Consider the following 27,007-nt stretch of genomic DNA (forward strand, 5'->3'; position numbering starts at 1 on the left):
TCTTTTCCATGGAGAGCTAGCCACGCCCCCTCCACTTGTTTACTTATCGTTTTGCCATCTCATATAAGTTAATTACGAATATCAGTTTTATTATTACTATGAAAAGGTAAATATGAGAACTATATATGTTTCTTCGTGTACTTTACACAAAGAAAATACTCAAACTCTTTCTTGAAGGCCATTGAAACACACATTTCGATTATTCTACTTGTTTATGCACGTTTTGAAACATTTTTATACATGGACATGAAGTCAGAAATGTAGACAGTATTTCGCTGCAACAATTCTGTACCTTTTAGGCCTTTCACATCTACGCATACAAAATCAGAAAACACACTGAGAACTTGAAACCAGCTGGCGTTTTACCTCACTTCCCTTAGTGAGGTAATCGTTTTCTTGCCCTCACGTGGCGTGGCTTATTTCCTTCCCCCTGCTTCACTTTCTTTGTACTCCAATAGCAGGGACGCCATCTCCATGTTTTCTAACCTCCTTGTGGCTAGCTGATTACCCGCAACTTTCCCAGCGATTAGCTTTGTTCTGTCTCCTCCCCCCCCTCGCAGTTTCTGCTGCTCGTTTCTATAGCGACTTTGAACGCGGCCAACACATTGTAGATAATTATCAGAAGGTCTGAGCTGCACGACAGCGTGACAACCTAGCACGCGACCTACATAGTTCTAAATTAGAGATTCGCAACCACTGTGCCGCGGCAATGGGTTTAATCCTAGTATACGGTACGTATGAGAATTGGCGGATTTCTGTTTTTAAGACATTAATAAGAGCGCCAATTGTGGTATCCAAGCCGATTTTGGTGCCGAATGAATTAACTTTGAATGAAGAGGAAGAATTAATTTCTTTTTCTAATAATCGAGATTTCATTTTAAAATATTCGGAAGAATCAATTTATTCATTTTGGATTAGCATTAGATACGATTATCCCATGATGGCCAAAATAGGTTTAAAAATATTATTACAGTTTCCTACATCTTGTTCGTGTGAATTCGGATTTTCAATATTAACATAAAAAAGAAGAAAAAAAGATCGAGACTATTAAATGTAAAAGACGATATGAGAGTAGCATTGTCATTTTTACGACCAAATATAAATAAAATTATCAAAAAACATCAAGCTCAAGTTATTAACTTGTAATTAATCCCATAATAAAAGTACTGCTTTTTTTGTAGTACATATTATTTTATTTTACATTCAAAATTTTTATCATAAACTATTTATATTATAAGGCCCGGTGGCGCAGTGGCTAGCGCATCGCGCAGCAACACCACTGGTCCGGGGTTCGATCCCCGGGCTGGGGAAGGTCGACTCAGCCTTTTATCCCTTGGGTTGATGAAATGAGTACCAAGTTCGCTTGGGGACTAAACACTGGAGGTCCTGCGAAAAGCTGACCACTTGTTCAGGACATATGCACATTATTCAGGACATTACGGACTTACGCAGCCCGGGGCTCAGGGTCAAGAAAGCAGACTTCGGGGCACTGCAGGCATTGGCCCATTAAGCTTCCTTCAGACGGGGGCGTAAAGGGCATAAGTGGTTAAAGCCGAGTTCCGTTGCCAAGGCAACCAGTCTGTGCTACGTCACAAAATCTGGTTTAGGGCTTGTGGCATAGGGTTCAAAGTTTTCAACTTTACGCCGAGTTTGGGATAAGCGTCGACCAATCAGAGCGAAGCTCAAACGAAGCGTTGTTCTACAGAAAATTTCGCTGTCACAATACAAGCAGAGCGAACGCGGGAAGTCAATTGAGCAGGAGAACAGCGCGAGAAAGACGTAGACACATCCACGCATGCGCAAATTTAGCTTCTCCCATTGGCCACGGCTTACACCCCGTTCTCGCAAGTGTGTACGGAATTCCCGTATTTTATGCCCTTATGACTACGCCTCTATGCCCTTTACGCTGCCGTCTGAACGTAGCCTTAGGGCTGTTACGCCACTGAGTTTAGTTATTTATAACTAAGTAAGCAACTTTTCAACTTATCTTTGTCTTTGGGTGCCGACAAATTTTGAAATCGTTAAAAGTGTGCCGCGACAAAACAATGTTGAGAATCACTGTTCTAGATAGTTTACTACCATGGTTAAAGAAAAGGGTTGGCTAAGTTTTTTGAGTGACTCAAAAAATTTTTTTTGAGGATCCTCGTAGGGGAAGTTAACAGGAAGCAGCTTGACGTCACTATGTTGCATCTCCTCTTGCTTCGCCTGTTTAAAACTCTACAAAACGGTATTCTAGCAATGTGGACATCTCAAACTAATTTTAATCACATACATTATTTTCTAGTAATGCAGTGTCAAAGTCAGATTGACGACAGTCAGTTTGTAGTCAGACTACATGATCACTCCTCACTTCCTGTGTCAGGGGGCAAAGCTCTATGAACTAGCCCTTCCCTTTTAATTCCGGAGTTGCTACGAGTATGAGCACCAGAATGTGACGTTGCAGCACCTGTTGCTTGTTGTGCTTGCTTCCTTACTCACCCTTGGTTTACTAGTATATTTAATTAAAACCAACTTTTTTCCTATTTATTTCACTTATTGTTTACAATTTGTGCTAAAACTCACTATGTGATTTTTAAACTTAAATCTTACATATTATTCCAAGAAGACATTTTTCCTTTAACATTTTATTACATTGAAAAGTGTAGGAAATGTCAGCTGAAGAATAAATGAGAATTCTAAATTTCCCTCTTTACTGATTATTATTATCAAGTGATTAATAAAAGCTAATCTGTAATTTTCTGTTAGAACGTAGCTGAAAGAATTGACCTGGAATTTTATTGATTAAATAGATGAAATTTTTCCGATGAAATGACGTTACGAGATATATGCACCTCATTTCAGATTTCATAAAGATGTAAACTTCGGAATGAATTTAGCTAATAGTCATTTGCATGATTTATTATTAAATGAAACTAAAACTGATTTTTACCATTTTGCCATTGTTATCTTTTAACCATTGCATTTCAAACCTAATATTCCAATTTAAAAGGCAGTAAAAAGGTTTTTCGCTAGTAAAATAAACCAGTAAACTTCAGTAAAAAAATATGTTTTTCTGAAAGAAGAAAAGATTAAGTAACAGATTAAAGATTAAGACAGTAAGTGCATAAAAATTGATCCCTTTCATAAAAGTAATTTCTAACAACAGCTCAAATCATGTCTTCTGCTTCGAAGAATGGCATTTGGAATAAAGTTCCGAACCGACCTCAAGTAATATTATATATCAAATTAAACAAATGAAGTAATAGAATATAAACGAACTTTCGTCAGTAACTATAACATATTGCTTAACAATCTTTTATCATAACTTTTTTTATGTATTAATAAAATAATTATTAAAAATGACCAAAAGTTAATAAGAAGTTAACAATAATAGCATAGTATTTGAACAAACTTCAAAAACGTTTTAATAATGTCTTCAGCATAATGCATAGATAAACATATATATAAATGACTAAATTCTGAAGTAGTTAACTAATTAATAATGGTTTAAATATGTCTGATTTTATGCTTTTATAGAAGAATGATTCATATTTAAACCAAAGTAATTTTTGAACTGTATTGTAACAGTAACTGTCAATGCAGTTCAGAGAGCTGAACTGCATTGAATTGAAAAGCGAATAATTGAAAAGTGTTACGGAATCAGGCTTTCTATCAGATTCAGAAACAGTTTTCAGTCGTTTGATTATAGCTTAATTTTCTGACTTAAGTCGCTAACACATGTATCGTGTTCCTTTACGGATTAACTTTATCTAAATGAAATGAGTAGCGCGTTCAAAATATAATCAAAACAAAAAGTGGGAGTAATGGTTTTCCAGAAGCAAAATTAAGCAATTAGACAGACACAAACTTTTTTGAATATATAAAATCTCTCCTCCAAAGTCCTGCTCTGCTACCTCATCGTAGCAGGGAAGTCTTTCCTGGCTGAATGGGCGAAGTACGTCGGGAATGTATAATCCTGATGGGGGCCACCCATGGCGTTTCATTAAGCTAAAGCCCTGTAGGTTGCCAGTACAAAGTCAGATTTCAATCTTTTGGTGCCACGTGGTCCTTAACCTTTCGAAACTGCATTTTACAGCCATCTTTATGAGTCATCGATTTGGGACGACGTTTGGACGACTTTAAGATACTGCCACGTCCGTCATGCAGCATAAAATAAAAAGGAGCTCTTTCTGAGTATTAGTGCAGGCAGGCCTCCGTTCGAAAAATAAGTTACAGTCTACAATTATTGCTTCTGTGTCATGTAGAAGCCGTTTGATAATTGTGCATTGCAATATCAATGGATTGTTTACGTCTTCCACAAGAGTTAAACTCGACCAACTGCTGGACTTCAACATCAATCAACATCAGATGCAAACAATAGCAATTCAGAAGGCAAAACTGGACACTACACTTCAAACTTTGGGATTATAGTATTCTACTTGAAGATAGGCTGGTGGTGGCTTAATGTTCCTAATTAGAAATTCTAATTATGAATGTGTACAGCTGAAACATTCTTAATACTTAGAGCTAGAAGCACAAGCCATTAAAGTAAAGTAGAATAACCGAAGCCTCAACATCAGCCTCCTAAGAATATCGGACATTTCACTGGCTTTTAGATGCTATCGTTTAAGGAAGCCTCTATAATCTTGGATGATTTCAATGCAAAGCACGCTCTGTGTGGTAGTACTGCTGCCAATACAGTGGTAATGACTTTCAAACCTCATGGACGACAATGCTTGTTTCATTTTGAACGATGGGACACCAAAATATTGCTCTTACAGAGATGCCTTCGATCTCGCGTTTACAAGCCCATACATCTTCTTAGGTTGCAGCTGAACTCTCCTGAATGTGATTGGGAGCGATCACTCACCAATCCCTCTGGAGCTTAGACATTTTCTGAAACCGCCTGTAGCAAAAATGCTTTTCGGAATTTCAAAATGCAAGCTACAAAATACAAAACGTTTTTGGAAAATTCCTTTAAAAGGCATTTTTTTAATTTAAGGTTTTTGGCTTTTGGTGATACAGATAGCAAATTGAGTCATTTTAAGAAATCTGCATTATGGACTGCTGGAATTTCCATAAGCAAATAGAAAAAAGTGTAAGCTTAACTTTATCCATAAAGAGGACGTGCTCTCGCCTCTATTACTGCTCTATATTACAACCTGGAAACTGGCCAAAAATATAGGTAGAATACAGCCCCAAACTGAAGAGAGTAATACTTTTAAAATCCCTGATGGATCTTTTTGCAGTGACAATGGGGCTGGGAATTTGGCGGGTAGACACTATCAAAGAGAAAATCGATTTTGTTTCAACTCTGAAGACAACGTGATTGATGCTTTTGTTGCATATACTAGTTTACAGCGGGAATTAATCCCGCTCATACCTGAGCTTGTCAGAGAATCCCACGAGGGGCCTCACACATAAAGGCTGATCAAATTGGTCCACCATAAAGGTGTGTACCTTAAAATAACAAATTGATTGCAAAATCTGCCATAGATTTAATTCACAAAATTGGCTGTAATCATGGTAATAATACAGTTCTTAACAAAGATTTTTCTAGTGAGGAAATGAAAATTGCTTTCTGTGATATGTATTTAAAGAAATCGCTTGGTTTGGATGGGTTTTATGGTCATATGCTCGCCAATCTAAGCCTGTTGGCTAAAACCTTTCCTCTTGTTTAACAGTTCCTGGAACATTGAATGGCTTTCTGGAGATTGAAACGATATCCTTATAAGAATACCCCCATAAGAAAACAGAAAAAACAGACTAATGATTCAAACAGTTACAGACCTGTAACCTTGAAGGTATTTCGTGCAACATTATTAGATTCTTAGATTATCAGACTTAGCAGTAACTATTATCTTGAGCAAAACAACTTACTTCCTCCTGAACAGTATGGTTTTAGGAGGGGACAATGCAGAACGGATCAGGGTTTATATTTTTGTCAAAAGATCAGGGATGCTCAGCATCATAGACCCACAAACCCAACTGTGGCTGCTTTTCTTGACCTATCAAAGGCCTTCGACAAGGTTTGGAAAACAAATTTCTTTTATATTTATAGTGTACAGGGTGAGCCAAAAGATCGTTAAAACTTTAAAAATTCTTAGAAAAGAAAGAAATCATAACAGAAAAGTGCGGTTTGCAAGAAACAACATAAAAGGAAGTCGGATGCTTTTAGCAGCAAAAGAAAAATATTTAGCTAAAAATGTCACCTGTAGAGGGCGCTGACATGCGAGAGATTCAGCAGAATAATTTAATCTTACAATAAAAACGCGTGATACATGAGGATTTCTAATTCGCTTTCAGAATGTTATCATTACTCGAGCGAGCGTGTTGGTGAGTTGTTCGATTTCAAGGGAGAGTCAGCAACTGCTACTGTGCGAAATTTCGTACGGCGAAAAGACTAAAGACAAAGAATGCCCCCATACCGTGTTATAGAATACTGAAGCTTTACTTGTAAATTAATACTGAAGCTTTAATTGTAAATTAATACTGAAGCTTGTCAAACGGTTCAAAGAAACTGCCTCTTTGGAGGATCGACAACGAAGTGCAAGACCTTCGTTGGCGAAATGCCGAATTACTGCGATGCAAACTCATATGAATGACAAAGCAGAGGAATCATTCATGGAAAGTAGCAGCGCCCGCGTAGGTGGAAGGATATGTATTTTAGGAGACACAGCTCAAATCCATTTTTCGATTGGGATATGGCAAGAATTAAAAGCGAACCTCAATTGTTGTTCAACGTTTTCTAGATGGATGAAACGAACTTCACACTACACGGGGATATCAACACCCAGAATATTCATATATGGACGACGTCGAATCCTTATGAATACTCGACGAAGTCACTGCATCGAGCCAAGTTGACAGTCTGGTGTAGCTTCGCCTCATCTTTCATTATCGGACCATTCTTCTTTGAAGAACCGTGTCCATATCTGGCTGGGAAACGTGCACAGTAACCGCTGAGCGTTTTCGTATTCTTATGAGTGACAAAGTCGTGCCCGAATTAAATCAAATAGGTGTGATACCTGTAATAAGCTTTACGTAGGATGGCTCACCACCACACTATGCCAATCAAGTAAAACGATTCCTCTTGAGTACCTTTGATGAAATCAGAGTGATTAGTCGATGTAGCAAGATTCGCATGGTTTCCACAATCATCCGACCTCACTCCGGTCGACTTCTGGTTATGGGGCTATTTGAAATCATTTCTGTACCCTTCATTCCCTTCGACATCGGCCGAACTCAAAGATTCTGTCTGTTGTGAGGTTTTAACAGTTTATTCCGACATGTTGCATTCAGTTATAACAGGTGTTATAAATCGCCTTCGTTGGGTCGTACAATGGTGTGGAGGTCATGGTGAACAATTGTTATTGAAAGAATAAATAAATGCAGCGTACTGTTTTCCTGATCATTGTGTTTCGGGTCGTCAGTACCCTCTACCGGTGACAATTGAAACTAAAAGTTTTTGCTGCTAAAAATATCTTACTTCCCTGTGAGCCTTTTCTTGCAAACCGCATTTCTTTATCGTAATTTCATCCTTTTTTTTATGAATTTTTGAAGTTTTAACAAACTTTTTACAAACAAACACTTAACAAACAAACAACCGGCATATGCTAAACTATATGCTATATATATATATATATAAACATATGCTAAACTATATGCTATATATATATATATGCTATATATATATAAACTATATGCTATATAATATGATAGCTGTTTCAAAAAAATAATTGGCGACCTCAAAATTAATATTCTAAATTTGGTGATCTCCCCCGGGTACAACTTTTCTCCTAGGTTCCAGATTTTTCAATGTTACGTAAAGTTTTAATGCAAATACCTCTTGTCCAATCAATTTAATTTAAACCAAAACTTTGAATTAAACTTTTCCGACTCCTAATCTTCTTCTGCTGAAGTACTATGACACTTCCCTTTTTCACATGAGCTCTCCTGTTGGCAAGGCGGTTTTCATCCATGCTGCTGCCGCTTATTTGCTTAAGATGACGTCGTACTTCAAAATGGAACTTTATTGTATTCAAATATAATTAGGATCATTTTGTCTGCAAAAGGATGGTTTGATATACGAAAAAAAAAATAAATAAATAAATAAATAAAGATTGAAATTCTTCATGATCCATTGTGCTAAATGCGTCATCATGCTTTTCCACTCAGCCACCTCCAAGTCATCAGGGTCTTCTAAGCCATCTACGCAATATCGAAAGCTGTTAAAAAGTCCAATGTTTTCATCTACACCTTTTAAAATTACTACATATATGTAAAATATAAAAAACACGATGGCTTTGCTCTATGCGAACAAGTAACCTCTAATTAACTTTCCGCAATTTCAAGATCTTCCTCCTAGACCAGTACATTCGAGCATATTACGTAACCGCTTCTATAAATAGAAAACTCGCGCCATTTTGCGTTGAGACCGCTTTCTGCCTCTACTGCTGTTAAGACCTATGCTGCTACTCTCATCTGCCTCCCTTTGTTCGAATACTATGACGCAGTGAATTTCAAGTTTATTTTATTTAGTAAAGAAGGATGATCAGCTTTTTGAATTGGATAAAGATATGGAGCTATAAATTTAAATCTTTCTGTGTCGTAATTGGATGCCGCCTTACACTCAGCCACAACAATGTCCATAATTCTAATGTGACCAGATTTTCAAGCTTAAGTGCCCGACTGCCAAAATATTACATATACATATATATATATAATATATACATATAAGAGTGAGTTTCAAAGAGTAGTCAGTTTCAAAGAGCGCGGTATATTAGAATGAAGCATAGAGCTAGCGTTTTTGGAAAAATCGAACTAAATCGGGGTATTCCCAAGAGATCTGTACTTTGCCTCACATTGTTCTCCCTTTTTATTTCTGGAATTGATGCTGGAACTAATGCCAGTCACTTTATAGTTGACATTGATGCTGGAACTAATATCAGTCACTGTATAGTTTTGTATGCTTATGAAATAATAATGATTATCCGGAGCAGCAATTCAAGTCCCACCTCTGCTCAGGAAGATATTAACTCAACCCTCCTGGATCTTGACATTTTTGTAGCGGATCATAAGATCGTTTTCAATCTCTCAAAAGTCTGCTTCCAGTACTTTTACCACTAACCATCTGTACCACCTGGAACCCTGCATTTTGCTTCTAGATAGGAGACCGAATTGTGAAAAACATCCCGAATATTTCGGGCATATTTTGCATCAGGAGATCCTCAGCCGGCTTCATATTGAGAATTTGCTTTTAAGATGTAAACAGGCTCAAAATTTTAAAATATTTCTCTGATATAGACTGGGGTGCGAATGCTTGGACACTGAGAAATCCATACATTGCCTTTATTCGGCTTGTTCTGTAATATGGCATCCAGGTTTATCAGGCTGCTTCTGCCAGCAACCTAGATAAACTGAAAAAGGTTCAACTCTCAGCTGCCAGAGCTATTACTGGTCTCCGCAAGTTCTGTCCGAGGGACATTGTTCTGTATGAGGCCGAGCTTTAAATCAGCGTCGCCAAGTATAGAAATAGGCTGGGCTGGGAAATAATAGGGAATAATGTTACAGCCTCCTTTCCGACATAAAAGGCATGCAGATATGGTTTTTACAAAACTTCAAGCTATATCGTAAAGAAAACAATACAAATAATTTTTAAAAAATTTAAATTAGCATTAAATAACGGTTTAATTCTTTCAACACTAACTTAATAATAACTTAAGTCAACAGGTGTATAGCAAAAGAGTAATATAAGGCAAATGCGAGTCCAAGGCATTGTGCGGCAAATTGTCCGTGGCAAATGCGAGTGCTGTAGTCGCTAGCCGCGCGGACAAATCGATGTCACTTCAAAATGGAGGATGTCTCTAGTTCATTTCCAGACGAACTCATGAGTATTTTTTAATTTTCTACATTATATTAGTGCAAAATTCAATTTGATATTTTCACAGATATAAGCATGTCATTAGCCCCCATTGCTAACTGTTTCTGTTAAATTCGAATAATAGATGCATTTGTTGAGTATGCTGCACGAAAATGGTTATTCCAATGTAAAATTCAACTTATGATCAGCTTTCACGGGTTAATCATAATGTATCATCTTTGCATGTGTTCATGCATAGTGATTACATTTGATTAGTCATGTCTTATGTCATTCAGCAAGTTTACACTATGTTGCATTACTAGGTTTTGATCGGAAGACTATTTTTAAGAACATTTGTCTCGTCAACACTGAATACTTAATCGATATATAATTCTACTTTTATTATTCATTCACTCACCAAATGTTTTACAAGCATCTGCAATTGAATAATTCGTTGGTAATTTTTCCCATCTCATCAGTGGACGAGCGGTTAATCCGGCTTAATTCTAGGAGCTCGATCCGAAGCGAATGAACGTTAATATGAAACATTTTCCATTCGATAAATTTTCACAAAAGCATTCGTTCCCCTAAGCATAGACCCTCGTATGATATGCCATATTTAATCTAAACGTTTTAATTTTCAAACTCACTTCTCGAATACTATAGTGTTTCTTAAGCTTGTGGAACTAGCTTGAAGATGCGTTAAATCAACCCGATATGCTTAAAGAAGTTGTGAGAAAACAAAACTTCTTTAAGCATGGAAAAACCATGCACATGGGGCCGGAAAGAAAGGTGCCAACTACTTGTTTTTGGTCCATCCGTTAAAAGAAACAAGCACTAAGTTTCCTTACAAAGAAGTTTAAGCTAAGCACAGAAATTAGAATAAAGGTACGAATTTATCAACGTATTTTCTGTTTAAATTTCGGCTAATTTTGTTTGCTCTTGAAGAAGAGAGAAACATATCTGATCGCCAAAAAAACCGCTAGGATTTTATAATCTATGCCAATCCAAAGTTGCATTTTTTGGTAGACTTTGAATTTTGCATTGGTGAATTTCACTTCTAATTTGATAATGTCTGTTTTTCTGATGAGTAAATTACTCAAATAAGTCTTTGTTTTTGCCGAATTGTACTTTATGTACTCAATTTATTTCATTATATATTTTTGTTTTGTTATTTTATTTGTTTACCTTGTTGTTCATTCCGTTTATACCTAAAAGTGTTACTTCAACATATTTTAGATAAGTTTCGTTCCCCCTTGCTTACGCAATGCAGTCAGTCTTGAATTCTAAATCTTCAAATTATCCCATTATTTTATGACTATTTTAATTTGAATTGGAGCTTTTGGGGTAGTTACAGTAACAGTTTTTTTCTTTCTTGCATTTTCATACGTTTTCGATTATTAAGGACTAAAATGTTGAAATACCTCTAACATTTTATTTTTTACAAGCGTTATATCTTATCCTAAATTATTCTAAAAAATAAATTTTATGCTTTGTAATTTGAGAACAACATATCGTTTACTTATTTATTTTCTCTTACAGAAAAATCTAATTTCGAGCCTTACATGGAAGACATCTTTCTGTTATCGTTCCTTAGATGGAAAAAATACGACGTTCAGAAAGCATTCGAAGCCCTGTATAACTTCTATATTCTTAAGGAAAAGCACTCTGGAGAGTTTCTTGATCGCAAGCCTTCAGAACTGGCGCACGTACTGGAAATGAATCACTTGTCTGTAATGCCACTGAGGGATCCTGATGGTTGTAATGTGGGCATTTTAAGAATAGGTAAAATATTTTCTTAACAAATGTTATATTAGTATTCGTGCTTACATTTACAAGAACAAATAAATAAGAGCTTCTCCTTCACGTACATTAATCAGAAAAACTAATATCCAATAATTTTCTCAGCATTTTGGTAAATACACGTCATGGCTGTCATACTGGACTTAATAATATTTTTGTCTTAACGTGATTCTCATAGGCTAAAACTTTATTGTTGTATCTCATTAGAAAATGCATATCTTTAAAGTCCTATACATTGATATCATTTCCATGTTGGCTTTCAAACGCAATTAATTTCTGAATTGTTTATATTCTGGTTTCAATAGAAACTTTTCTCTGCCTCTGAATGGCAACAGCCTGAATTTGAGAACTTGATTTTCGATTTGTTTATATGCTGCTTGATCACCGCTGATAAGATCTTAGATTCGATTATAGAAAGTGTGATACTCAAGCAATTATTTTTTAAACTAGATTGGGTAAATTTTGGATGTAGAATTTTCATTAACCTACCACTTCAAGAATTTTAGATGCTGCTCCCCTTAAATAGAATTATTGTGGAACTTCGGGGATACGCAGCGCCATTTTGTCTATTGTCTACCGAAGAGTTACTATAGAACGTTATTTCAAAGACGCGAACTTTTCACTTCAATTTAAAAACAAGTCATATTTGTTACGGAAAGATCTATACAACCTAAAAGCAGAGGTCTTGATATGTATAAACTTGATTACTTTACAACAAAAATATGTTGCAGAACTGCAGCTCCCATAAATCTTTTGACAATACACGTCTGAAATAAAGCATCCAAGCATGATGAAGATAGATTCGTAAAATACACTCATGTCCATAAATTAAGGATAATTCGAAGTCACGCGAAAATCGAACTCTAAAATAAATATATCACCTGTAAAATCACTACACACATCTTCAAAAATCATATGCAAATTTCAGGAAGTAACCAGATGACACCGATGGTACGTCACAATGACGAGTGTAAGAGAGTGATATATAAGGAGTACAGGCAAAGAAGCAAAATTATTCGCAGGCGCTTTATAAGCATTTCAGTGCAATAACCGAATAGTTATGATACAAAGGACGCATTCGGATGATTTTTTACGTGGTAGAATAATCGGCTGTGTGGAATGTGGGCGTACACAACTGGAAGTATCAGATGAACTTGGAATTGCCCAGTGTCGTCTCCAGGCTTTAGCAACGATTCCAAGATGATGCTAATGTGAGTAGACGTTACAGCACAGGTCGCCCCAGAGTTACAACGCCGAATGAGGACCGGTATTTGGCAGTTACTACCAAAAGAAACAGGCGGAGCACAGCCTCAGACCTGTCTCGTCAGCTCTCTTCAGCCACTGGTACGACAGTTTCAAGGCAGACCGTGTACAGACGCTTAGGGCAGATTGGTCTATATGCTCGTAGACCTGTCAGACGCGTTCCACTTACTGCAACTCACTGTCGTCTGCGGTTAGCCTGGAGTGGAGAGCATGCATTGTGGACACTGCAACAGTGGGCTTGTGATTTCCGACGAGTGATTTCCGACGAGTCCAGCTTTAGCATGCAGTCTGATTCTCTCCGGACTTTCGTATGGAGAGCTCCAGGTACCCGTTACCACCAAGAAAACATCATTGAACGACACCGTTACGGTGGTGCAGACATGGAACCATGACAAGCCAAATCTATCGGGACATCATTCTGGAACAACATGTACGTTTGTTTCATGGCGCCATGGGCGCACAATTTGTGTTTATGGATGATAACGCCCGTCCTCACCGTGCAAACATCGCAAGCGAATGCCTTCAATCGGAGGATATGACCCGTATGGACTAGCCAGTATTCTCACCGGACTTGAATCCAGTAGAGCACGTGTGGGACATGCTTGGCCGACGAACTGAAGCCCGTCAACCTCCTCCTACATGTCTACCGGAACTTCGGAGAGCATTGCTTTTAAAGTGGTGCAATATCCCCCAAGATCAGATTGATAATTTGATACTTAGCATGCCTAGGTGCTGTACGGACTGTATTGCATCGTCTGGAAGACATACAATGTATTAACAATTATACCAACCATGTAATATTGGTTTTTTGTAAATAGGTTTTTTTTTTTTTTTTTTGTAATTTGCTCCAGGGAGAAAAAATCGCTAATTTTTTTTTAATAATATCAAACATATAGCATCTTTTTTTATCTTTACCTTTTGTTTAAGAAATAAGCTTTAAAAATAAGTCAAATTTGTTTTGCTTTTAACTCTTCCTTTGTCTGATTTTGCATTATCCTTAATTTATGGCCATGAGTGTAGGTTATGAAATAGTTAGAAATCAGTAAAAAATTAAAGGAATTATCAAAGGAATCAAAGTAAAATAGGTTATGAAAGGGGTAGAAGTCAGCACATTGCGGCGTAAGCTTTAGCTTTATTACAATCATGCTTCACCTGTAGCCGAGTGGTTGACAAAATTTTCGAATGATAAGAGCCTGACCTGGATTCGATATCAGGCAAACGGGCTGGCTGCATGGTTCGCTCCTTTCGCGGTAAGTTATGTCATTAGAAAAAATAAATCTATAAATATCAGTTTCATAAGAAGATACTACTTATACCTAGTTTTATAAAACTTCTGAATAAAAAAGAAATTCTCACTTATCTGAGAAAAATCATAAGAATAAGAAACCAAGGAATTGTTATATGTACTTAATAGAAAATTACTGCATTGCTAGCAGTGTTCTGATTAAAGTTATATTGTTCTGATTAAAGTATTCTTTTAATATCTCACCGAATATAAATGTATTGGTAAGTTAAAAATGAAAGGACAAACAGTACGAATTGAATGTATATTATATTTTCTTGATGAAATTGTATAAGGAGAGCCATTTGTATATGTAATGTTTAAATAACATGAGTTTTTTTACTTTATTTCATAACAAAGGAAAAAAACACAAATACTGAAACAGCGTCAACAAACGTGTGAAACTTGAATAATTTAACAATACAAGAAATGCAGAGAACTGGGGCTTCGAACTGGCTCTCTGTTCATTGGCTGATGTATGCCAGATAAGAATTCAAGCCATTTTCTTTCTGAACTTCCTCAACAAGAACATCTATCCCCATTATGAGATACAGTAGCGTAACTAGAACTCTTGGGCCCCTATGCAAAAAAAATTTCCTGGGCCCCTTTCCCAATAAATTTAATGTGTTTAAAAATAAAAGAAAACTCGAAAAGTTTTTAAAAAAAATCAAGGATTCCAGGAGCCAATGTTTTCATGATGATTTTTATCACATCTGCATCAATTGTTAAAAAATAAAAGCACGTTCTTAGGGAACCAGTTGAAAGGTACGTAACATGAAGAAAGAATAAAAAGAAAAATAATTTCCCTTGACCAGCTTTAAGTCTGGGTATTTAATGTCAGATGATTTTAATTCAGTTACTTAAGACTTTTTGTGTCAGTGCGAGAGACAAATTTTTCTCTCCTTTCAGTGAGATGCATACTGATCATAAATGAATAAGTCTATATAATAAAAAAAGGAAAATGTCGACTTATAGCATTAAGAAAAGGAAGAAAACCTAGATTTGCGGAGATTTTTATATAAAAATCCAAGAAGTTTTACATACTAATGTTTTAAATTTTTATTTAAAATCTGCGCTTATCCAAGTTTTTTCGCTTAATTTAGCAAACTTATAAATAATTAGTTATATTATAAACTGACAGACAAGATAATTGATAAACGTGCAGAAAAGCTATTACGTTAATATAAAGGCTCTGTGATTTACTCCGTTTACGAACATGATTTATGGAATAATATACAAATAATAAATAAGAACTTTATAATGTAAATGATACATTTGTTAAATATAAAACATATTTATCATAACCTTCATAAAGAAAACTCTTTGAACATACAATTTTTGTAGAAAATATGTATGGTAAAGCTTTTTACTTATCTCAGAAGTTTAAGTTTTATTGAAATAGTATCGTATTGTAAATAATTTGCTGTAAATAATCTTTGCTTAAGTTACTCAAAATCATAGACCTTATAAGAAATAGACTAACGCAAACGGGTTTTCTCCTTCGTCTGAGGAGTTGCCGGCTGTCACTTTGATCACATCCGGAGGAGTAGGGACATCTTGCAGAAATTTAACATTGGTTGCCTATTGCAACGTGTATAATTGTCAAGAAAAAGCTGGTTGTAGCGCCTCATTTCACAAATTAGAATTTCTTCATATTTTTATTTTTGAAACTGAGATTGATTTTTAAATGTTTAGGATAGTTATGAAGCATAATTAGCGTTCCAAAGAATTATATAGAAATATTGCATGCTTTGAGGGCTGGATTTTTTTTAGCTTTTCCTTTGCTGTAAGGAAATTTGTAACTACTTCTTTTAAAAAACGTCATGGTTTCAGTGTTGAAGTAAACCAGATCGTCCATACTCTTTCTTGCCGACATGTCGGTGACGCGCGCCCCGCCCACTGGGTTAGTCTATCTCTTATAAGGTCCATGCTCAGAATGTGTTTTCGTCAGATGACTATTGGGTGTGTGTGTGTGTGATTATGGCAAAGCCTCGAGGGCTATCTGCCTAAGGGGAGGGATGCCTTCGTGAAGGACTTTCTAAGGGAAACTGGCTCGTATACACGTTACACATGGGGAAAACCACGAAAACGCCCATGCAGCCAGCCCGTTCGCGGGATTCGAACCTCGGACCGAACTACCAGTGTTCAGCGACTTTACCGCTTGGCCGCTGGTGGGCCAGATGACTATTGGACATCATAGCATTGATCAATGCTAAGTCCCGCCCACAAATTTTTTGTTCATTAATTCTACTTTATCCTTTTTAAAATTTTGGTATTTTCCATGAACTTTGAACATTTATCTTACGAAAAATACAAAAACTTTATTACTCGGACAATTTTTAATGATATTGGAAGTCATTATTCTTCACTTGACTACTCTGCATGTTCAATCAAACAGAATGCACTAGGTGTTGTATTTAATCTCGCAAACATGGACCTTATAAGAAATACACTAACCCAAATGGGTTTTCTTCCTCGTCTGACGCGTTCCCGGCTGTCACCTTGATCACATCCGGAGGAGTAGGGACGACTTGCCGAAATTCAATAGTGGTTGCCTATTGCAGTGTGTATAATTGTCAAGAAAAAGCTAGTTGTAGCGCCTCATTTCACAAATCAGAATTTCTACATAGTATTTTTATTTTTGAAACTGAGATCGATTTTTAACAATTTAGCATATTTATCAAGCCTAATTAGCGTTCCAAATAATTATAAAGCTATTGCATGCTTTCAGGGCTGGATTATTTTTTTAGCTTTTCTATGCTATAAGGAAATTTGCAACTACTATTTTAGAAAGTAATATTTTAAATCTGAACTAATAGAAAATTTCAAACAAGCAATTTTTATGCATTTTATTGGTGTAAATACGTAAAAAATACTAAAATATTTAAAAACGAATTTTTGAAATTTTTTTTTTAAATTTTAAATCGTGCTGCTTTTTTAAAATTATAGAGGAGTATTGTAGCACAATTTCTATATAGGAATTTTATTTCAATTATATTTCATAGTGATAAACACTTTTGACATCTTAATTTTTATACATTTAATTCTAATATTAAAATTGTATTTAACCGTAATAATTAATTTTGCTTGTATTTTATAGTCATTATTTTTTAAATTTATTTTTAGTTCTGCATAAGATTTTTTTTTATTTACTGTTAATTTAATTTATTAGCTTGGAGCGGCATTTTGCGCTGTTTCACTATAAATGTCCGTGTCTCCTTGCAAATTGTTACCAAATATTATCGCCCTGTATTATATTTAAAGAAATTAAATAATGAAGAATCTGCATGAATACATGTATGTTTCTCGCACTGTGACAAAAAAGATGGCATCTAGAGCCATCAAATTTTGACTAATGCAATCCTCAGCCCGAACATGTTCATCTGGACGGCCGAATTTCGAATTTGTTTTAATCTATTTCATATTTTGTAAAACTTTAACGAATTTTTGATTAACAAACTCAACGAGTTCAAAACGAGCAATAGTACTGTACGGAAAATAATATTTTTTTTATCTCCAGTGCGAAAATTCTAAAGATATGCTGCTTTCAAATGTATGTGGTTTACGGGCGAAGAACATGATATTCAATAATTATAGGTAACACGCAAAACGTTAAAAAAAGGACCCTTTTGGGAGTAATATAAAATGAGTGCTTCTAGATTTTATTTTATCTTTTTTCCCCTTCATTACACTCAGAAAATTTTATGCTCCGAATATTATAAATTACTAAAATAAATAATCCACTTTAATGTTAATAATTTGATGATGATATAATGAAATAAATGACCGTTTTGTAATGTTATTATAGTTTTTGAAAATCACTGCCTGAAAATGTTCATTAAATTTTTTTAAAAAAATTATCATATCTTGTTTAATTTTGCCTTATTTATTTCAAAGCGTCACGTACTATCAATCTTATTTAATTTTACTTTATTTTTACGCAAAATTAAGTTCATAAATTTTGTGCTTAGAGTTTTTACCGTTTTACCAAAGTAAAGATGTTTGTACAAGAATTAAGCGTGGAAAAAAACGCGCGAAATGCAGTAAAAACTGTTTTAAGAGATATATTAAATCCTACTTGAAAAAAAAAAAAACTGTGACTTTCATAATCAATCACTGTGCAACGTATCACAATTAATAATTAAAAACAGTTATGTGATACAAACGCCATAGGTTTCAGTGTTAAAATACATCGTCCCTACTCTTTCTTGCAGACATGTTGGAGACGCGCGCCCCGCCCACTGGGTTGGTCTATCTCTTATAAGGTCCATGCTCACTAAGTCCTGCCGTCATCTATTGCTTCGCCAAGGAAGACGTACAAATTGTACTGTTGCTAAGACTGCCCAGTAGGGATACTAATTTTTCGAGTAAAGGCCTTGGCCGAATACTTCATACTACCATAATTCACCGTTTTTTTTCTGTCTTTTTAAAAAGTCTTTTTAATTATTAAATTGGATGCTTTGTAATAAATGAGATAATAAAAGTAACAGTTTTTTCAAAATAGGATTTAATATATCTCATTAAAGCACTTTTTACTGCATTTCGCGCATTTTTTTTTCACGCGTAATTCTTGTACAAACATCTATACTTTCGTAAAACGGTAAAAACTCTAAGCACAAAATTTATGAACTTAATTTTGCGTAAAAATAAAGTAAAATTAAATAAGATTGATAGTATGCGATGCTTTGAAATAAATAAGGTAAAATTAAACAAGATCTGATATCTTATTTTTTTAAAAAAAATTTAATGAACATTTTCATGCAGTGATTTTCCGAACTATAATAACATTACGAAACGATCATATTTACTTGATTATATGATCATTAAATTATTAACATTAAAATGGATTAGTTATTTTAATAATTCATAAAATTCGGAGCATAAAATTTTCTGAGCATAATGAAGGAAAAAACGAAAAGATAAAATAAAATATAGAAGCACTCAGATTTTATATTACGCCCAAAAGGAACCTTTTTTTTTAAAGTATTGTATGTTACCTATATTTATTGAATATCATGTTCTTCGCCTGTAAACCACAAACATTTGAAAACAGCATATCAGGTTCAATGTTCCGTCTTACTTTCTTTGAGAACATGCACAGACCTGACTCGGAACAGGGAGCTTACTAAAGCTATGTTCAATAAATGTGGGAAGTAGACAAGATACACAGGAAGGGTATACAAAACCCTTTATTTTTCACTCTTTACAATAATTTCCGTACTTCGGAATACAGAGACCAACTACTTGTGGTCTGAACGTAAGAATATAAAAATATTTGACTAAACTCTAACTTAACTTTGGAATAATAAACGTGGAAGATTGGCCTTATATTAAGAGGAAGCCGTATGTAGTACAGAGAACTGCTAACACTACAATACGTTTAAAATTATCACGAGGATTAAACCTCTGGCCTGGAAGGCAAACAGCAACTGAGTAAAACTTCTAAGGCAAGCGGCCTGCTTCGACTAACTCCTTCCTCTCTCTCGCTTGGCAAAAAGCCACAACTTAAGTACTTGGCGTTCGCCAGACAAATTTTGCATAAATAAGTTAACGCTTTTAATTCTGGCCGGAAGTAGAAAATAAGAAGTGATAGTAAAGATTTAAAATAAAATAAACGTTAGTAAAACTTAAGATCCTTACAAGCATATCTTTAGAATTTCCACACTGGAGATAAAACTGTTATTTTCCGTACATTGCTCGCTCTGAACTCGTTGAATTTGTTAATCAAAAATTCGTTAAAGTTTTACAAAATATGAAATAGATTAAAACAAATTCGAAATTCGGCCGTCCAGATGAACATGTTCGGGCTGAGGATTGCATTAGTCAAAATTTGATGGCTCTAGATGCCATCGTTTTTGTCAGAGTGCGAGAAACATACATGTATTCATGCAGCTTATTCATTATTTAATTTCTTTACATATAATACCGGGCGATACTCTTTGGTAACAACAATTTGCAAGGAGACACGGATATTTATAGTAAAACAGCGCAAAATGCAGCTTCGAAACTAACAGCATTTCTAGGCTACCGCCCCTTAGGGCTATTAAATTAAAGGTGAAATGAGGCGCTATAGCCAGCTTTCTCTTGAGAATTATACACGCTGCATTAGGGAACCGAAGTTAAATTTCTGCAAGTCGTCCGGTCCCTACTCCACCGGATGTGATCAAGGTGACAGCCGGCAACGACGAAGTGAAAACCCGCTTGGGTTAGTCTATTTCTTATAAGGTCCACGGAACAAATACTACTCAATTATGGTTAAGTTTTAATGTCCGCGACGGAGAATATACAACAAAGAATCTATAAGGAGAAGAATGAAAGCTTCCATAGACGCAATGTAAACCTGTTTCGCCTCTGCGCCGCTGTATCGAAGAGTCACGGCTATACAGTGAAACACCAGCGCAGGGTGGGATTTAAACAGCGCAGTTCGAGGAGATAGTAAATTTTTTAGTTTGAAATAACTCAAAATGTTTTATTTTCATACATTTCTGGAGTTTTATGAGCAAAAGGATGTTAGTTGGAATTTTGGGCGAATTATAGAAATCCTGTCCAATTTTTACTTTCAATTTAAACAGCGAGCCGTACGAAGACAAAATTTAAATGAAATAAATTTCTTAATTCTTTTCTTCTGTAAACTTAAAAAGGGGGGAAAACACATGTCGTACAAAACGTAATAAATTTTTATGGATCCATAGTTAAAATTTTACAGTGAAATTTTAAAAGCAAAATTTGCAATAACTAACTGAAACAAAAAAAAATATTTAAAGACACCCCTAAATAAATTGAAAACACTGAAATACATTACAATTATCCGACAACAACTTTAAAAACAAATTAGCATGAAAACTTTTAGACCATTATGAAAACCAAGAGCAAAGTTTTCACCCAATAGCCAAAACCATTTCACTTACAGCATTACATTTAAAAAATCTTTAAAAGAATTTCACATAACTAAAACCAAGTACCTCTGACTACAACAACAAAGAACCTTTTCGAACAACGTGGTAAAAGATTGCTAATATGGCCTACGGCAGGCTGCTTTGTTGCCTCCTTGGTGTTATTTCGCATATGCGCAGTGAGGTACGGAGGGTGGATAGCTTTGGGATGGTTTGCCCCTTCAAAGTAAGCTTCAGGGATATACGTAATGTGTCTCTTCGGTCTGATGGAGCCACATTTGTCTCGGGAAACCTTGACTTCTTCTCCGTAGAGATTCTTTGATATACAACAAGAACTTTACGTTCTCGTTTCGCTTGAGGGCTATGTAAATACGTGCCTTATGATAATGTTTATACTGAAATGAAAACATTTATAGAAAGATGTTTAATTCAATAGTGGTGATTATAAGGGTTTTTATTTATACTTTTCAAGTGAAATAATAGGATATGTTTGACAAAAAATAAAATACCCTTGTTAAAAAAATTCAAAATATTCTTTTAATAACTAAAGAACTAGAATCCATATTATCATTACCGATATTCTTTTGAAAAATTAGTCCCAAGAACAAGAATAAAATACATTATCCATTGTGTGATTGTACTTAATACTGTCAACTCGAAAGGATGTTATTTTTTCGTACCGTTGAGATTAAGCTTTTCTGGTTCAGTATAAGGACCATGGTCTCGCCCATTACCTTCCTTCCTTAATCTTTCCCTTGTGGGAATCAACTGATAGTTTTACACGTGATGCCCCTATACAGCTATATTTCTTGTTACGAAGCGCAGTTACTCGAGAGACATCGTAGGCTAGACTGAACTGGCTGCTGTCTTCAGCGTAGTAGCAGTAGACCGTTCTGATTAATCTGAATAATGCAAGAAAAATTATTGTTATTCTTGAATTATATTTTATATAGAAACAAAATACAGTTTTCTGTCCGCCCATTCGTACAAAATGCTAACAGCCAACATATAGAGTTATAAACCTCCGAAAACTAAAGATTAATGTTGCCAGAATCTAAATTAATAAAATTATACACTATGATCAAATGTATTAAATTTTATTATCTGTGCAAGACGTTAAAATGTTTGGTTTAAAAATTACCATTTAAACGAGAAAAAGAGATATTTTTGTTGGAAAAAAGAACCTATCAATCATTTTGTTAATAATTAAACCCAGATCTAAGTGGAATGACCTAGGACTGAGAACACGGATGCAACTCAAAACATTACATAAACATTGACCATTAAGTAATATAAATTACATTCAATGATATTATCACTTTGCGTCACATACAAATGGGCATGACAGAACACTGAAATGAGTGCTTCCCATAAATTAATCGACAAAGTAGAGATCGATTTATCCGATCAGAATTAATTATCTGTACCATGTGAGAGATATAAATTAAGTCAGTTCCTTAAAGATAAATATCAAAATAATAAAACTGAAGACACCCGCCTGCTCAAAAGGAAGTCTTACAAATTCTTAGCTTTTTAATCTAAAGAAATTCTGAATATTGAATTATCAAATTAGCATTTATTAAGATAAGCATTTATTACTGTTAAATTTGAAATATGTCTTTGATAACCTCTAAGTAGCTTTTAATGAATGCGAAGACAGCTTACTGATGTTGCACACGGCAAAAACTGGCGAATGAGTACTTTCAGTTTTTTTCACTTTCGGTTGAGTTGACTATTTAGACATGGAAGTATTGATAATAGACATCGATTCGAAGAATATTCTACATCGAATTTCTGTTTACCAGTTTTTTATTACATAAATCCCTATAACAACTTTAAGCACAATCAAACTACCGTCTGAAAGCCTCTAAATGTTGTATTGTGCTCTATCGGAAATACAAAACAAGATTAAGAGTTAATACTGATATCTACTTAGATAGAACTCGAATCTTTGCAGCTAATTCCTATAAATATTTAGGTGTTTACATAGATAAATCTCTCAAATTCAAGGATCATATTTCTTATATCTTAAACAAAGAAATGCAGCCTACATGGCAATTTATCCTATTATCGGCAAAAAATCGAAGCTCAGTCTAAAAATAAAGAAAATGCTTTACATATCTCTAATTCGACCGATCATGCTATATGCAGTGCCGGCATGGGCAATCGCCAATAAAACTGAGCGCAAAAAATTGGACATACTTCAAAATAAAATTCTACGTAGCATTGTGAATGCACCTTGGTACGTGAGAAACTCTATAATTCATAACGACCTGGGTATTCCATCTGTGCTTAACTTTATACTCATGACAGCTCACAACTTCTTCGAGAAGATGAAGCATAGTCAGTATAACGCAATTAAACAAATGTTGGATTATGATCCAACCATTGAATATACTGTCAAACGCCCAAGGACAATTCATCACAATTCGTTATGGTGGTAACTCGTAAAATTTAATTTTAAAATTTACTTGAACTCTAATTGGACTCTATCCTATTATTTGTGTTGCATCTTATACTTATGTTAATCAAGAAAATTTTTTATTCAAGATTTTTATGTTACTATTTCATTTTTTAAAATTATTTTGTATGAATTTTTACTTTATCGTATGATTCTACGAACTTTTGAACTTTTTACGGCCTATCTAACTACTGCATACTTCTGAAGGACTTTGAACTCTTATGCCATTCACAGCTTCAAACTGTCTTCGCGCCATTTTCATGATGTCTCACTATTGCTTATCCTGCACTCTTACTAGCTATATTGAGCTCACCACCTGCATTTGCCATACAACTCACTGAACCTGCCTACATGCTTCAATTTAATGCCATTGCTTACCACTGCACAATTTTTATGATGAACGCCTACTTTCGTAAGTAGTAAGATATGCCTGCTCACGCAGCTGAATTTTCTTCGCCCACGGGTGTTGGTACTTCCCTAGTACCATTTATTTGAAAATATCTTTGCCTAGTGCACTTTAATGCGATCTACTGGCGAAAACTCTTTAGTAGTTAATGACCAGAAAAAAGTAAGTCATAAGTCATAAGTCATAAAACTACCGTTCAACAACATCCGCCATTTTATTTTTCATACTCTGCTTTACTTATTTCTTGTAAAGCAGTGGCTTTGTAAAATTAAATGAAACTATGTTTTTCATTCCGTCGTTCACGGCAAAATGAACCTTTTCTCGACGAATCAGAGATAAATGTTCTGATCGTTGTGTACGGTCACTAAGGGCTCGCCACAGTTTCTTGTCGTTCGCAGGAGTAAGAATTGTACGCCTTGAAGAACATTTTGCAATTCTCTGGAGTGTGCGCTCTTTCGGTGGATGCCGTTAATATTCGAGAGATATTATTTTGTAATATATTGAAAACGTAAATTGAACCCACGGAATTCGTGAATTTCTTTGAAATTTGTGAATTGCTTATAGGTGAAAATGCTGTTGCTAAGTTACTTCCTCCTTTATAGATCGCGAACGTTTTTTTTTTTCGGGGGGGGCAAAACAACAGTCGATCCTTTTGTTGGGAATGGCCCCACTACTCCAGCGAATCAAAGACCAGATAGAGACTGATGTCATGGGGCGCCAGAGAAAAACGAACAGTAGCGGTTTAGATACCCAAGGACACCATGTTAGCTAGATATATATTTCCTATTCATTTAACTTGTACTTATGTGTAAATAAATCTTTTTCCTTAAGTTTAAAATGTTTGAAGTGCTCCATTTATGATAAGATAGCTGTTAATTCATCGGGTAAGATGACTTAGGAATCCTTTCTGAGGTAGCCATTGTTCGAACGTAACGTATTACGTAACATAACACCATTTCTTAATAATTAAACCCAGATCTAAGTGGAATGACCCAGGAGGGAAGACTAATGTGAATTGAAAACATTACGTAAACCCTGGAAATTAAATAATATAAATTACATTCAATGCTATTATCACTTTGCGTCACATACAAACGGACAGGACAAATCATTGAAACGAGTGCTTCTACCTCCTCCTTTATAGATCCCGATCGATTAAAAAAGAAAAAAAAAATCTACCCTTTTGTTAACCCCTTAACTGCCGCGGGCGTATATATACGCCTTGCTCAGCCGATGCGTTAACTGCCATAGGCGTATATATACGCCTTGCTCAGCCGATGCGTTAACTGCCATAGGCGTATATATACGCCTTGCTCAGCCGATGCGTTAACTGTCATAGGCGTATATATACGCCCTTCCAAAATCAAATTATTCAACATTTCCAAACTAACATTTGCTTTGCGTTGCTACCCGTAAAATTATTCGCTAAGCTTTGGAATGCAACACCACAATGACCTTGACAAAGTATGCGAAGGAGGATACTATTTCAAAGAAGTGTGGTGAGAAACTGGAGAGAGGGATGTGTCTAAAGCCATGAAAGTAATGACCGCGCGATATTGGCTGGTGTTGTTTGACTAAAACGTATTTTTTTTTTATTCTGTGTCCTCAGTTTTCGTTTACTTTTTGTAATAGTAGGTTCCAGGAATAAAGAAAGATATAACGGATGTTTCAAACCCATTTATCTTTTTTGAATTATTTTTGATGAACTACTCGTGCTTCATATTGTTACTGAAACTAACCGTTTTGTAGACGAGTATATGAACCAATACCTTGCAAACGAAAAGTCAAGAACAAAATCGTGGCATTGAACCAGTTCAGAAGAAATATGTTTTTTCAGGCATACTGATTTCACAAGGTATAACACTGAAACCTGATATTACAGTTTACTGGTCTAAAATTGAATTGATCGAAACTCCATTTTAGGGATATTTTTTATTATAAAAACATCATTTTTATTATACTTTTACTCAAAACATTAAATTTTGTGCATTAGTTTTTTTTCTTTTATTCTTTATTTTGTGAAAGTAAACAGTTTTTAGAAAGTAAAACTTGCACTTGCTTTCCCTCTAATACATCGGCATAACTACGCGCGCCTGTGTGTAAAACCGTGGCACTGGGAAATGAAAGCGGTAACTATATTGAATGTAGTGTCACAGCATGTTTTTCAGAATGCCATTCTCGCAAATATTTCCGCAATACAATTTTTTTCTTTTTTCATATACCAATGGCGGGCTGCCAGCCGATTTTGGCTTCGCCACTACTAAGGCCAGAAGTGGTAGTCACTTTATTGTGGAGGTACCCAATGGGTGAGGCACCTTTGTTTCCTATGAAGGCACGGACAGTTACAATCATCTCTTTTATGGGATTGGATCCCGGGATGCTTAATGGCAATCCGCACATTGAGTTGATCAATGTTAACGAATTTCGCTTACTGCGCATGCTCAATGGTGTACCGCTGGTGTGGGAGAAAATACTGGCGACTAAGCATAAGCAACCCTACACAAGCCTGTTCGTCATGTAGGTCTTATCGACTGTTTACAATTGCAACAGTCTGTTTCATTTACTTACAATAATTTATTTCACCTTTAATTCAGTAATTTAAACTAGATTTAATCCTTAATTTGTTAAAGTATATACGAATGTAACGTATGTTAAATACTGAATTGTTTTTATTCCTGAGAAGTATAATCAGCTAATATATCTTGTAATATTTCCTGTTTTGTAATCCTTTTTAAAAGAAAATTTGGGTAGTTTACAATCCACATTTACATTCCAAGTAATGAAGCAGCTTACAACCTGACACGTTTTAAAATCTCGAACTGTTTACGCCCAAGATGACACAATATCAACCATATCTTTATCTTCTTTTGAAATTGCGCCAAAGTCCTAACTGCGCCAAATTCTCTTTTGGGCATGCGCAGTAAGCGAAATTCGTTTAACATTGATCAACTCAATGTGCGGTTTGCCATTACGCTCCCGGGATCCCACTTTTCCGCAACACAGTCCAAATTTAAATAATAAAAAATTTACTATGTGTGTGACAAGAATCTGCCATTTA

The 27,007-nt window shown here is 35.2% G+C and overlaps 1 protein-coding gene across 3 annotated transcripts in view; it reads left to right on the top strand.

Moving 5' to 3' along the window:
• Positions 1-27,007, top strand: part of LOC118180528 (alpha-tocopherol transfer protein-like) — an 89,442-nt gene that overhangs the window by 41,377 nt on the left and 21,058 nt on the right. For all 3 annotated transcript variants that reach the window (XM_085827276.1, XM_085827275.1, XM_085827277.1), the window contains exon 2: positions 11,384-11,626. In XM_085827276.1, the coding sequence (XP_085683402.1) occupies positions 11,384-11,626 (243 nt within the window). The remainder of the gene's footprint in view (positions 1-11,383; positions 11,627-27,007) is intronic.

This window comes from Stegodyphus dumicola, chromosome 11 (assembly GCF_044657685.1).
Source record: "Stegodyphus dumicola isolate Sdum_Otavi_A_Nest chromosome 11, ASM4465768v1".
NCBI lineage: Eukaryota > Metazoa > Arthropoda > Arachnida > Araneae > Eresidae > Stegodyphus > Stegodyphus dumicola.